The sequence below is a fragment of the Equus przewalskii genome, chromosome 26 (assembly GCF_037783145.1).
Source record: "Equus przewalskii isolate Varuska chromosome 26, EquPr2, whole genome shotgun sequence".
Taxonomy (NCBI): Eukaryota; Metazoa; Chordata; class Mammalia; order Perissodactyla; family Equidae; genus Equus; species Equus przewalskii.
In genome coordinates, this window is record NC_091856.1 from 34,536,598 (window position 1) to 34,551,951 (window position 15,354).

Below are 15,354 nucleotides of genomic sequence, written 5' to 3' on the forward strand. Positions count from 1 at the left end.
TGCACAGGAAGAACCTCATTCCTGAAAAATCAAAAAAAGGAAAAAAAAAATCAAAAAAAGGGGCTACAAAATCCAGAACAAAGGAGATAAGCAGAAGGACAATAACACAAAGTAACAGCTCTCCATCAGGACAAAATGCAAAAGAACCAGAAAAAAAGTGATAAAATGGCAACAGTAGGCCCCCACGTTTCAATAATCACTCTAAACGTGAATGGATTGAACTCTCCAATCAAAAGGCACAGAGTGGCAGGATGGATCAAAGAACAAGATCCAACAATATGCTGCCTCCAGGGAACACACCTCAGCCCCAAAGACAAACACAGACTCAAAGTGAAGGGATGGAAGACAATACTCCAAGCTAACAATGAACAAAAGAAAGCAGGTGTTGCCATACTTATATCAAAGTAGTCTTCAAAGCAAAACAGATAAAGAAAGACAAAGAAGGGCAGTATATAATGATAAAAGGAACACTCCACCAAGATGACATAACACTTATAAATATATACGCACCTAACACAGGAGCACCAAAATTCATAAAGGAACTATTAACAAAACTAAAAGGAGACATCAACAGCAATACAATAATAGTAGGGGACCTCAACACCCCATTAACACCAATGGACAGATCATCCAGACAGAAAATCAACAAGGAAATAATAGAATTAAATGAAAAATTAGATCAGATGAACCTAATAGATATATATAGGACATTTCATCCAAAAACAGCAGGTTACACATTCTTCTCAAGCATGCACGGAACATTCTCAAGGATAGACCATATCTTGGGAAACAAAGCAAGCATCAATAAGTTCAAGAGGGTTGAAATAACATCAAGCATCTTTTCTGATCAGAATGCTATGAAACTAGAAATGAGCTACAAGAATAAAGCTGGGAAAGGGCCAAAAATGTGGAGACTAAACAACATGCTGCTGAACAAACAATGGATTATTGAAGAAATTAAAGAATAAATCAAATATTATCTGGAGACAAATGAAAATGAAAACACACCGTACTACATGATTTGGGATGCAGCAAAGGCAGTCCTAAGAGGGAAATTCATTGCAATACAGGCTCACCTCAATAAACAAGAAAAATCTTACATAAACAACCTCAAACGACACCTAACAGAATTAGAAAAAGAAGAACAAACAAAGCCCAGAGTCAGTAGAAGGAGGGAAATAATAAAAATTAGAGCAGAAATAAATGATATTGAAACAAAAAAGACAGTAGAAAGGATCAATGAAACAAAGAGTTGGTTCTTTGAAAAAATTAACAAAATCGACAAACCCTTAGCCAGACTCACTAAAAAAAAAAGAGAGAAGTCTCAAATAAATAAAATTAGAAACGAGAGAGGAGAAATCACAACAGATACTGAAGAAATACAAAGGATCATAAGAGAATACTATGAAAAACTATATGCCAACAAATTGAACAACCTAGAAGAAATGGATAAATTCCTAGACTCTTGCAACCTACCCAAACTGAAGCAGGAAGAAATAGAGAATCTGAATAGGCCAATCACAAGTAGAGAAATGGAAACAGTAATCAAAAACCTCCCCAAAAATAAGAGTCCAGGACCAGATGGCTTCTCTGGAGAATTCTACCAAACATTCAAAGAAGATTTAATACCTATCCTTCTCAAAGTATTCCAGAAAATAGAGGAAGATGGAGCACTCCCTAACACATTCTATGAATCCAACATCACCCTAATCCCAAAACCAGACAAGGACAACACAAAGAAGGAAAACTACAGGCCAATATCACTGATGAACATAGATGCAAAAATCCTCAACAAAATTTTGGCAAACCAAATACAGCAATATATCAAAAAGATTACACATCATGATGAAGTGGGATTTATACCAGGGACACAGGGATGGTTCAACATCCGCAAGTCAATCAACGTGATTCACTACATTAACAAAATGAGAAACAAAAACCACATGATCATCTCAATAGATGCAGAGAAAGCATCTATTCGACAAGATCCAGCATCCATTTATGATAAAAACCCTCAATAAAATAGGTATAGAACGAAAGTACCTCAACATAATAAAGGCCATATATGACAAACCCACAGCCAACATCATACTCAACGGACAAAAACTGAAACCCATCCCTCTCAGAACAGGAACAAGACAAGGGTGCCCACTTTCACCACTCCTATTCAACATAGTACTGGAGGTTTTGGCCAGAGCAATTCGGCAGGAAAAAGAAATAAAAGGAATCCAAATAGGCAACGAAGAAGTAAAACTCTCGCTGTTTGCAGACGACATGATCTTATATATAGAAAACCCCAAAGAATCCATAGAAAAACTATTAGAAACAATCAACAGCTACAGCAAAGTTGCAGGGTATAAAATCAACATACATAAATCAGTAGCATTTCTATACACTAACAATGAACTAACAGAAAAAGATCTCAAGAACTCAATCCCATTCACGATCACAACAAAAAGAATAAAATACCTTGGGGTAAATTTAACCAAGGAAGTGAAAGACCTATACAACGAAAACTACAAGACCTTCTTGAAAGAATCAACGATGACATAAAGAGATGGAAAGACATTCCATGCACACGGATTGGAAGAATAAACATAGTTAAAATGTCCATACTACCTAAAGCAATCTACAGATTCAACGCAATCCAAATCAGAATTCCAATGTCATTCTTTACAGAAATTGAACTAAGAATCCTAAAATTCATATGGGGCAACAAAAGACCGCGAATTGCTAAAGCAATCCTGAGAAAGAAGAACAAAGCTGGAGGCATCACAATCCCTGACTTCAAAACATACTACAAAGCTACAGTAATCAAAACAGCATGGTACTGGTACAAAAACAGATGCACAGATCAATGGAACAGAACTGAAAGCCCAGAAATGAAACCACACATCTATGGACAGCTAATCTTTGACAAAGGACCTGAGGGCCTACAATGGAGGAAAGAAAGTCTCTTCAACAAATTGTGCTGGGAAAACTGGACAGCCACATGTAAAAGAATGAAAATCAACCATTCTTTTTCACCATTTACTAAAATAAACTCAAAATGGATCAAAGACCTAAAGATTAGGCCTGAAACAATAAGTCTTCTAGAAGAGAATATCGGCAGTACACTCTTTGACATCAGCTTCAAAAGAATCTTTTCGGACACCATAACCCCTCACATGAGGGAAACAATAGAAAGAATAACAAATGGGACTTCATCAGATTAAAGAGCTTCTTCAAAGCAAGGGAAAACAGGACTGAAACAAAAAAACAGCCCACTAATTGGGAAAAAATATTCACAAGTTATTTATCCGACAAAGGGTTAATCTCCATAATATACAAAGAACTCACACAACTCAACAATAAAAAATCAAACAACCCAATTACAAAACGGGCAGCGGACATGAACAGACATTTCTCCAAGGAAGATATACGGATGGCCAATAGACACATGAAAAGATGCTCATCATCACTAATCATCAGGGAAATGCAAATCAAAACTACACTAAGATATCACCTTACACCTGTTAGAATGGCAAAAATATCCAAAACCAAGAGTGACAAATGTTGAGAGGCTGTGGAGAAAAGGGAACCCTCATACACTGTTGGTGGGAATGCAAACTGGTGCAGCCACTATGGAAAACAGTACAGAGATTCCTCAAAAAGTTAAGAATAGAAATACCTTATGACCCAGCCATCCCACTACTGGGTATCTATCCTAAGAACCTGAAATCAGCAATTCCAAAAGTCCCATGCACCCCTATGTTCATCACAGCATTGTTCACAATAGCCAAGTCATGGAACCAACCTAAGTGCCCAGCAACTGATGATTGGATAAAGAAGATGTGGTATATATATACAATGGAATACTACTCAGCCGTAAAAAAGGACAAAGTCGTCCCATTCACAACAGCATGGATAGACCTTGAGGGTATTATGTTGAGTGAAATAAGCCAGACAGAGAAAGACGAACTCTGTATGACTCCACTCATAGGTGGTAGTTAACATATGGACAAAGAGAACTGATCGGTGGTTGCCAGGGGAAAGGGGGCTGGGGGGAGGGCACTAGGGGTGAAGTGGTGCACCTACAACATGACTAATAATGATGTACAACTGTAACTTCACAAGGATGTTAACTTTCATAACCTTAATAAAAAAAAATAGCCTTCAGCACTGGCTAATGCCCTTGGACAGGGCCTCTGCTCTGCAGCAGAATTCTGTTCCAGAGAATTCAAGAGACATGCTCTGAGCCGGGAATTGACACATGAACAGTGGATGGTGGAGCAGTGGTTTCCCAAACAGCCCCCCGCCCCGTGCCCCCGGCCTGAAGGCCCCGGTGCCCCTCCTGGGAGGGAAGGTGTGCGTGAGGTCAGGAGCCAGCCACCCTCCCCAGCCTGGCCTGTTCTCAAGTAACATTCGTCATCTGCTTCTGAAGGGAACACCTGCTCACTGGAGAGAACGCAGGAAACAGGCAAAGTGACGAGGAAGAGAGTGGAAATCATTTCTAACCCCACCCCCTCCCAGCCCACGACAGCCACCGGAGTCCCTGGATGTGTTTCCCATAGGTGTTTGGGGTATAGGTAAATGGTTTTTAAACATAATCCGAAGCCTCCTGTAACAGTCTGCTCGGGCTGCCGTAGCTGAATGTCCAACTGGAGGCTTGAACAGCAGGCATTATTCTCTCGCGGTTACGGAGGCCGGAAGGCCAAGGTCACGGTGCTGCCAGGGGCGGCTCTGCTGAGGGCTCCTCCTGGCTTGCAGCCGGCTGACTTCTCACCATGTCCTCCCGTGGTGAAGAGAGAACTCCAGGGTCTCCTCCTCTTCTTATACGGCCACCAGCCCTACCAGGTTAGGGCCCCAGCCATGACCTTGTTTAACCTTAATTGCCTCTCAGAAGGCCCTGTCTCCAAATAAAGTCACACTGGGGGCTGGGGCTTCAATATTTGAATCTGCGGGGACACAAGTCTGTCCACAACGCTACCATACACATGATTTGGTACCTACTTTTTACAATCCGTATTCTATCCCCTGTTAGCCTGTCGGACTCTGGAGTCAGACATCTCTGAGTTCCAGTCCCAGGCACATTCTTGGGCAGCCCTGTGACTCTGGGCAAGATACTTACCCTCTCTGAGGCTCTATTTCCTCCTCTGTAAAATGAAGGTGACAATAGTACCAGCTCTCGTGGTCGTTAGAGGGTGGAATGAGACGCCCATTGGCACGCAGTAAGCATTCGTAAGTGTGGTCTCTTTCATTCATATGAGGACTATACCCCGTGGCTTCAAGTAGCCTTTGATGACAAAGTACTTAATAGCCCTAAAATACTCCGTAACCTAGATGTACCTCAATTTCCTTAATCGTTCTGCAGGATAATTTGAGGGCAGAGAAAGTGTGAGAAGGAAGGCCACCCTGGCAATCATGAAGCCTGCAGGGGTGGGTTAACTCGGAGCTGCAGGGCTGGTAGAAACCAGGGCAACCAGGTTCCCCACTCGGGGTGTTGCCCTGGCAGGCTGGCCCCACAGTGGAGCTCCAGTCGGATGGAGGCAAAGCGGGCAGGAGGCGAGGCAGCGGGAGCCAGGATGAAGGGTCTGGCAGGACTGATGAATGAGGAGGGGAGAGGCAGGGCGTTCAGTGTTCAGCCTGCGGGTGGATCAGCAGAGGCGAAGGGGTGATTTGAGGAGTGTGGTGTGGGAGAGAGGAGGGGGGGATGAAGGAAGAGGAAGAGCTTAGAGAAGAAGTGTGGTTCGGCTTCCGGGAAACAGTCTCTGAGATGATGGGGGCAGCGAGGGGAATTGCCACATAAACCCCAAGCCGTCCCTGGTGCCGTAGGTGTCCTCACCCTGGTCCAGGCCACTGTCCTCGTTGCCGCCGGGGCACAGCTTTCTCACTAATCTCCCTACCTCGGTTCTCGGCCCCCCCGACAAACCGTCTCCCTGGAGCGGCCACAGCAGTATGACCTGTGAGCCCGTGTGGGACACTGCCAACCTTCCAACGGCTTCTGTCACTAGAAGAATAAAATCCAGCCTGTGTCACAGTCTCCTACCCTCTTGGCCTCACAGGCCTCACAGGTTGGGCCTTCTCATCCCCAGTGTCTTTCCTCATGCTCTTGCATCCTTCCAGAAGGTTCTCCCCTCCTTGCCTGAGTAACTTTGATCCTCCTTCAGGTCTTAGTTTAGAACTGTTGGGGCTGGCCCTGTGGCATAGCGGTTAAGTTCCGCATGCTCTGCTTCGGTAGCCCAGGTTCGCGGGTTTGGATCCTGGGCACAGACCTACACCACTTGTCAGCCGTGCTGTGGAGGTGACCCACATACAAAGTGGAGGAAGATTGGCACGGATGTTAGCTCAGGGCAAATCTTCCTCAGCAAAAAAACCCAAAACTATTCTTCCTGGAACCTATCCTAGACCCCCAGACCAAGTGAGGATTCCCATGATACCCTCTCCTTCTGTAACACTTGAGCACCCAAGACAATGGGCATTAAAAATTTGCATGGTTATTTTTAAATTAATAGTCTTTATTAGTTTTTAGGTTTTAGGTTGACAGAAAATTGAGCAGATTGTACAGAGAGTTCCTAACACTCCCCATTTGCCTGCACACAGTTCCCCCTATTATTAACGTCTTGTATTAGTGTGGTGCATTTGTTACAGTGGATGAACCAACGTTGAAATGTTGTTATTATTAACTAAAGTCCATAGTGGACATTAGGGTTCACTCTTGGTGTTGTACACTCTGCAGGTTTTGACAAATGCATAATGTCATGTATCCACCATGACGGTATCATACAGAATGGCTTCACTGCCCTGAAAATGCCCTGTGCTCCCTCTATTCGCCCCCCCTCCCCTCCCTCACTCCCTGATTTTCATAATCTTCTCCCTGTTAGACCCTGTACTCCGTCAGAGCAGGGACCCCATCTGCTTTGTTGACGTTATGCTCACCGTTCCCAGCTCACAGCCTGGCATATAACAGGTGCCCTAGAAACATCTGTCCTTGCATATTTTAATAAAAATAGGATTCTACTAAACATGTTATTCTGCAATTTGCTTTTTACAAATATTGACAATATATCTTGGAAATCTTCCTGTATCAGAATATAGAGCTCTCTCCCTCTCTTTAACTTTTTATTATGGAGAATTTCCAACATGCATGCAAAAACAGAATCTCCTGTAGTAAACTGCCATATACCTGTCACCCAGCTTCGCATTATCAGCCCGGGGCCCTTTTTGTCCGTCCGTGTCTCTGCCCATGTGCCCCCTGGCTGTGTTATTCTGAAGCCAATCTCAGACATCAGATAATTGCATCTGTAAATATTTCAGTGTGTACCTCTAAAAGATGAGGACTTTTAAAAACAGAACCACAATACCATCATTGCACCTAAGAAACATTCATTTGATATCATCTAATATAGTCAGTGTTCAGATTTCCAGCTGTCTTCTCACTAATGTGCATTTCATTTGTGGATCTGAGTTTAGAGGTTGTTTGAATCCAGATCCAGGTGAGGTCTACACCCTGCAATACCTGGGAGGTGTCCCTTGATCTAGGTCCCTCCTTCCCCATCAATTTTTGCCCCTTGCAATTCATCTATTAAAGAAACCAGGTCATCACTTCTGGAGTGTCCCTCAGTCTGGTTTTGCCGATGGCATCCCCCTGTTGCTATTTAGTATGTTTCCCTGTCCTCTGTATTTCCTGTAAATTTGTAGCTGCATCCTGAGTCTCGATCAGATTCAGGTTCAACTTGTTCTGCCAAGACTGCTTCAGGATGGGGCGCATCCTAGGGGGCGGCTTCTCTCTGTGGTCCCTCTCTGTGACGTTCCAGGCTGTGAATACTCAGTTGCCTAGAGCCGTTCACTCAGTAGGGGCTGCTAAGTGGCAACCTTCTAATTCTTTGATTTCTTCTTCCACTATGAGCTGGAACATTTCTATAAAAAGAAACATCCCCTCATCCACTGTCGGCTCCCCGGAGGTACAGCTTATCTAAGACGGGCGGGACAAATGCTTGCTTCTTTCCCTTCATCTACCGGTTTTCAGAATAATGAGTTGCCTATAAATATTTGAATGAATGAATGAATAATACATGTATGGGTGAACTGACAGGAGTTCGGGAGTCGGAGTTCTTTCTCCCCTCCCTCGTGGGCGTGGGTGTGGGCCACGGCTGAGAGCAGAGGTGCGGCCTGGGGCCGGGTCCACGGCTACACGACCAGAGGCTGGTGAGCGCCTCTTGCTACCTGTCAGCCCACCTCGGTCAAGAGCGAAGGTGATCAGAAGTTGCGTTACTAAAAATACAGCATCTGGGACAAGGGCATCTTGTCACCCCACCCCGACCGAGCTGTAAGAAACCCTTGAAACCACCATCAAAGAGGACAGCAGCCCAGCAGCAGTGGCCAGGGCAGCCTTCATGCTGGGAAAGGACTGGAGATGGTGGTGTTCCCTCAACAGGAGGCGAATTGGGGACTTTCTTTGTTCGAAGGAAAATCGTGGCAGGTTGGACTGGTGGCCTCCAGAGTCCCCTCCAGGCCAGTCCCAAAAGCTTCCCCTGCCCCTCCTGGTAGGGCTCGCCTTTTCCCAGGGGCCTGGCAGGCCTGCCGTGAGTTTGCTGACGTCTGTCCACCCCATATCCCCCCAGGTGCAAGTGCAACCTGCACGCCAACCTGTGCTCCGTGCGCGAGGGCAGCCTGCAGTGCGAGTGTGAACACAACACCACCGGTCCCGACTGTGGCAAGTGCAAGAAGAACTTCCGCACCCGGTCCTGGCGGGCCGGCTCCTACCTGCCGCTGCCCCACGGCTCTCCCAACGCCTGTACGTACCAGCCAAGGGGCGACTGCGGCCCTGGCCGCTGTGGTCCCCGCCCTTCGACCCCAGGAGCTGTGGATCACACACACGCATACATGAACGAACATGCGCACACAAACATACAAGCACACGTGCACACACAAGCATGCATGCACACACGTGCACATGCACATATACACACAAATGCATGCACACACATGCACCCACACACCTCTTGTAATCAAGACCCTCTAGCACACCTGCATCCTGCTGACCCCTAAGCCGCCCTCTGGCCTGGCCCGTGGGAACCCGAGGTGAGCTGCTCAGCATCTTTCCTGCTGTCCTTCCCCTTCTTGACCCTGACGCTGGAGAGAAGGCTGCAGGGTGGCAGGGAGGAGCCCTCACTCCAGGCTGAGTGTGATCAGCACCGTCCCCCATAACCAGCATTTGTGGGGCATTGACAACCGGCTGCACGATGCCAAGTGCTGCATGGTCACCACCCCCTCAACCCGCAGAGTGGCCCCTGGAAGCAGGTCTCCTATGATCCCACTTTCCAGAGGGGTCCTCCGAGGTCCTGGCCCTCACTTTCTGCACAGGGAAGCGCTCCTCGGGGTTCACCCACACACACCAGCATCACGAACACCTCCCGCTCGTGGGGGCCCCCGCATGGTCCACGGGTGTCTCTATGAAATCACGAATCCCAAGGAGCCCCTGAGCTCTCCCGGACCACCCCCTAGTGGCTTTACTGATGTCTGACATCCGCCAAGCGCTTCGACAAAGAGGCCGCCCGTGCACTTCAGCAACAGCTTCTCACTTAGCCCTCACAACAACCCTGAGGGGTGGTATTATTATTAGCCCATTCTCCAGATGAGCAAACTGAGGCCCAGCAGCCCTCAGTGCTCTCTCAGGTTTAACAGCGGGTCATGTGCCAGTCACTGGACCTAGTTCCAAAGGCAGGGCTGGGCGGTGGCCTTCGGCACGGGGCCGGCCCATCCGCCTGGGCATACTCGCAGGAGCCCCTCCATCGGCACCCTCCCTCCCTCCACCGACGTGAAAGATTTATGCGACTTTAGTCTGATCAAAGCTGAAAGCTTCACAGCGAGGCCGTGACAGGCTTGTCGGGCGAGTGCTGGCCCGAGGCGCGACAGCCCTTTGAAGGGGTGACTTGCCAGGCACGCACCGCACTCGCGGCCTTCAAAGGGACAGAGAGCTCTGGGCACTGACAGCCACCCCGCCTGCTCCCTCCTGCCAGGTGCCCGACCTGTCTCTTTATTGCATGAGCCAGCTCTTGAACCCTTTCTTTAGTCGATGTCACCTCCCTCTCTGATTCACAGTCTTACTCCCCTCATCCATCTCGCTGGCCTCCCCCCTCCCCTCTCTCCTCCTCACCTCCTCTCCGTTCTCTCTGTGTCCCATTCCTCCTGGAAGGGTCCTCAGAGGTCTCCAGGCAGCCACAGATTGAGGCTCCTACCTACAGGTCACACACTGTGGGGCCCCGGGCTGAAGGCAACCCTCTGTCTAACCAGCAACGGACAGACAGGCTGGGCCACCCACACCTTTGCCTCTGAAACCTCTCCTCCCCTCCATCCCACAGGGGCGGCCAAGGCCTCCTTGTTCAGGGGAGCTCCAGGAGCCGCCCCCGCTCCCTGCTTCCCGAGGATCCCCAGGAACTGTCTGCGAGGCCCCCAAACCGCAGGAAGGAGGGGTTTCTCCTGGAATACCCGGGAGCAGGGGTGAGGCTGGAGGGGCTTTCTCACAGGGGCTCCCACCTTCTCTGGGGCAGCCAGGAGAAAATAGCCCAGAGACACAGACTGAAGTGAGTCTGGTTAACTTCACCCTCCCTTGCCCCTGCTCCATGTCTCTGTCTCAGCAAGTGGCACGGACACGCAGGGGCCCGGATGCAAGTCTTGGAGTCGCCCTGGACCTGCAGACCCTCCGTCCCCACCTGCTCCCATCTCCCCATCTCGTCCCTGCAGGAGCGCCCTGCCCTCGGGCTGCGCTGGGCCATCCTCCCCTCCACAGACAAAGGGCTTTCCTCACCTGGGTGCCCACCTGTCCAAAGCCTTCGGTGCCCCCCAGCGCCCTCAGAGTAAAACCCTAACAAGTCAAGCCCCCCATACCTGTAAGATAAGCTTACCCTGCCAGCTCCCACCACTTCCCACCTCCGAATCCAAACGCCCTCCAGGTCCACTTCCCTGAACCGCCCGCCCCCCAGTGTCTCTTGTGACTGGATCTTCACGTCCCTGTGACTTGGAACACTCCCCTGTAACCCTCTGTGACTCTCACCTGGCTGTCTCCCTCACCCTCCGAGGCCCAGCTTGGAGGTCACCTTGTCCCTCTGTTCCTGCCCCCCAGCCTTCACCACGCCCCCTCACATGGGAACTACGTGTGTCCCTGCCTGCCCTCCCTTAGCACGTCTGCCCCCTGAGGCTGGCCTCCCGTGGCATCCTCAGGGTCTAACTGGCTGGCCTCCCATGGCGTCCTCGGGGTCTAACCGGTGCCTGCCTGTCCTCATCGAGTCCTCGTAGCGGGAGCTCAGACGTGCTGGTAAAGGAGGGAGGGGGTGTCGCACAGGCACGTCTTCCCAGGCTCCCTGATTGTCCCACCTCAGGGCTCACCCACCAGAGGTCCACACACCACATGTCCCCCTACTGCCACCACAGGCCACCCCGAGGGCCTAGTGGGCGCTGAGAGGCTTCTCAGACACTGCCTTTCTCAGGACCACCTGGAGGGGGAAGGCAGCTCCAGCTCGTCCCTTCGGGGTCTGTGGCGATTCTTGCCCCGGTCAAACCAGGCCTTAGGCCTTGCTCAGCCGTGGGGCCTGGACACAGACAGAGGGCCGGCTGGAGTCAGGCCTCTGCCCCTCACCACTGTGCGGCCTTGAAGGAGTCCTTTGCCCCTGAGCCCTGTTTCCTCATCTGTAGAATCCGGACCCTAATAAGCCCCCCGGGGGCTGTTGTGAGGACTAAACTTCTCCCGTGGGGCCGTGCTCAGCTCAGAGCCTGGCTCGTAGGAAGCGTGGCAGCCGCACTGGCATTATTCTTAGGTGAGTTATTGGGCTGTCCCTCTGTTTCCCCAGATGGGAGCACAACAAGGTTCCCTTTGGTAGCAAATTCCATCAGGGCCCCAGGAAACCAGTCTGACCCCCCAGCTGTGACCCTTGTGTCCCCCGACATCCCATCATCCCCTGGAGAACAGCCTCCCGCCTCCTTGTCCTCCCTGGAGGACCCAAGGCTAAAACCAAATCGGAGGAGTGTGTGTGAAGCCCCCAGCAGAGTGTTTGGCACTTAGCAGGTCCCCGAGGGTAAGTCATGGCTATGAGACTCAGTTTCTCCACCTGCAAAATGAGCTAATAGCCCCTCTCCTCCAGGCAGCGAGATGATCCTCCCAGTCTCGCGCAGCGAGGGCTCAGGCTCGGGGTCCAGTCGCGCCGTTTCCTCCCTGCCCCGCGGCCCCTCGTCTGTCTGCAGGGCGGAGGCCCCGGGCTCCCCAGCCCTCGGCGGGTGGCCGGTGGCGTGCTGACCTTTATTCTCTCTGCAGGTGCCGCTGCGGGCTCCGCCATTGGCAGTAAGTACGCACCCGGGTCCCCGCCCCGGGAAGGCGGGCACGAGCCTCCTTGCACGTCCTGGAGAGATGGGGAGAGGAAAGAGGGGGCGTTCCTGTGTCCCCGGGCCCACAGCCTCTCCACACCTTCCTCTCGTTGTGCCCATTTGCTGCTTCACACCGCCCCTCCTTCCTTCTCCTTTGTGGTCACAGTCACGTGCCTCTCACAGCTTCCCCCTCGAGCTTCTTGGTTTGGGCTGCTTTGGAAAGTCTCCTTGACCCCTGGGTGAACTAGCCACTCCTCCCTCTCCCACCAGACAAGAGTGGGGGTCACCTTCCTCCCCAACCCGTGGTAGGCTCCCCGGCAGCCTGACCGTGGGGTCCGGCCTCCCTCCAGGCAGCCTGCAGTTATCACCCTGCAGCCGCTTGGCTTGGGCCCAGAGCACTGGAGGAAGCTGGGAGGGGGGGGAGGGAGGAGGGAGCGGGGGGGTGGTCTTGGGAGCTCAGCGAGGAGGCAGAGAGGGTGGGCGTGGGTGCTGGCAGGCCATCCTGAAGTCGTCTTCAGCTACCGCCTCTCAGGTGCTGGAAGCGCCAGGCCTGCGCTAAGCAGGATGCTCTGGCGTCTCATTTCATCCTTGCACCGCCACCCTAGGTGGGTATCGCGGTCTGAGTCAGCAGGAAAGGACCAGCCAGTGGGAAAGAGACCCCCAAAGCTCAGAAATGTTTCTGGGGGGCGCTGCTTCCCCACCCCCTCCCCCCCAGGGCTCTTTGGGGGCACCATCCCACCCAGGCTGGGCCACCACTGGACGGAGAGGGCACCAGAAGGAAGTTGGATCCTGGGGGGGATGCAGCCACTCCATGAGGTCTTAGTTGCTTCTCTGTGTTGCCCCTCACCCACCAGCTCCTCCACTCTTGCTTCTCTCATCTCTCGCCAGGCATCAGCAGGTCCCGGAAAGACCCTGCCCCCAAAGCCCCTGTGGCCACTGTGGCCGTGAAGGGGGACCCTGCCACTCCTGCCCCCAGCATGCCCACCGCTTGGGCCCCCAGGGCCCCCAGCAACCCACAGCCCACAGGTGGGTGCCCAGGTGCAGCCCCGCTGCCCTGCCCTTCACCACCTCTCTCCCGAGTCTCTGCCTGTGTCTGTGAGGTGCGATGCTGGGGGGTCAGCTCTGGGGAGAGCTTGGCTCGGAGAGTAGAGGATGCTAGAACCCTAGAGCCACAAGAGCATGGGGCTCAGGGGCCTTCAGACCATCGGAACCCCCCTGTCACGGGGCCCCAGTCAGAGGATACAGGGCTCACTTTAAGCTCCTGGAATGTTCTTCCTCTTGCCCCCCAAGGCACTGCTCAGGAGGGCCCTGAGACCACCATGGCCAAAAGGACAGGGTGACCTAGGAGGAAGGGGCCTGGTGGCAGCAAGGCCACGTGAAGTTCACTCAAGGCCGGGGCCTGTCTCTCAGCAGCACTCCTGCCTCAGTGCTCCACAGAGCCAGCCGTCCCCACCCCCTGACCCCGGCCACCTACACCCTGCTCTGCCCCCAGCCAGCCAGCAGCCAGCGCTGGGAATGGCCAGTGTGGGATTAGCTGAGAAGGCAGACTCCTCAGATCAGAAAGGCGGAGGGCGCCTCTGAGCCTCTGAGCGGGGTTTTTAGAACATGGACTGCTGGGCATTTCGGGGCTGAGTGTGGGGGGCAGGGCCAGGCCGGGGCCCACTTCCTGACCCATGTCAACCAGGGCGACCCCACTCAGGGGTCTGCAGCTACAGACAGGCTGGGAAACACCCATTCTCTAATGCAAATTTCCCTCCAAAGGCAGGATTTGTGTGTTTTCGAGGCTTGGAGTGCTGGGCTGGCCCTCTGGTCTCACCTGGGGAGTCCCGTAAGACCCTGCCCACTGCATGTGCCAGGAGTCTGGAAGGAATCAACCTTCCAGAGGGTTCCAGGAAGATGGCAGCCAAGGGGAATCCTTCCTGGTCCCAGCTGGGACCCAGAAGGGGCATAAGATAGCTCTTTTTCTCTCTCCCTCCTTCTCCACGGAGGCATTTGCAGGAGGTGAGGGCTAGCAGGACACTCGAGGACTTCAGGGGAGCCTCCTGGCCCAAGAATCCTCTTTGGGGTGGAGGATGGGGTCACTCTGGGAATTCCAGGCTCCGGACATGAGCTGGTCCAGCCGCCTGAGACTTGTGCTTTTTTGCTGAGCCTGTCGATGGGCGGACGGGAGCAAAAATAGTCGTGGTGGGTGCTGTGTCTGCCTGCAAATGGTGGTCTGTCTGGGTGGGAGGCCAGACGCGCTCTCTCTCTCTCTCTGTCTGCACACACACACACACACACCCCTCAAGGAACATTGCACCCATTGTCAGAGCTGCCTTGATTTGGCGGAGGGCGAACTGCGAAGCTGGGAGTTAAGGAGAGAGTCAGAGGCAGGGCAGTGAGCCTGGAAGAGGTGAGGTTAGAGTCAGGAAGGTCCTCGGGACCCACATGGTGAGGAGGTGGCCCCCTCCCTCCAGGCTGGACTATCAAACACTTAGTGAGGGTGTGGTCAGCTCTGATCCTGAGCCCAGCACCGGGTACAGGGCATTAAGGGGAGAAGGAGGTTCCAGAGGGACAGCTGGGGACCTGAGCAGCCTGCCTCTAGGGATCATCCCTCCTCTTTAGCAACTGAAGCCGATGCATGGGGCTCCCATTATTCCTGGACCCCCACTGACAATGACAATGGCTCCAGGTGGTGGAGAGTGGACTTCCCCTGGCCTAAGAGTCACTCTGGCGTTGTAGTCCTCGCTCACAGCTCGGTCAGGTGAGGGCTGTTATTTTCCTAGTCCGGTAGGTGAGGATAGGAAGGCTTAGGAAGAAGCAGCTAAATTTTATGGTATATAAATCACACCTCAATAAAGCTGTTTAGAAAGAAAAAAGAAAGAAAGAAGCAGCTGCTCAAGGTAACAGGGTTACCAAGGCGCACGGGCAGGACTTGAACTCGAACTCGGGGCTCGCTGACTCCAGGCACCACCTGCCCACTCAGCCCCTGCAGTGCTACCGCCCTGAGGCTTCGGGGAGGGGGCTGGGAGGTGG

General features: G+C 52.0%; 1 protein-coding gene across 9 annotated transcripts in view; it reads left to right on the top strand.

Annotated features, from left to right (window-relative positions):
- NTNG2 (netrin G2) overlaps positions 1 to 15,354 on the top strand; it is a 79,917-nt gene that overhangs the window by 56,697 nt on the left and 7,866 nt on the right. For 7 of the 9 annotated variants that reach the window (XM_070596998.1, XM_070597000.1, XM_070596999.1 and 4 more), the window contains 3 exons: positions 8,604 to 8,776; positions 12,290 to 12,316; positions 13,228 to 13,365. In XM_070596998.1, coding sequence (XP_070453099.1) covers positions 8,604 to 8,776; positions 12,290 to 12,316; positions 13,228 to 13,365 — 338 coding nt within the window. The remainder of the gene's footprint in view (positions 1 to 8,603; positions 8,777 to 12,289; positions 12,317 to 13,227; positions 13,366 to 15,354) is intronic. The other 2 variants (XM_070597005.1, XM_070597006.1) reach the window with 1 other exon arrangement.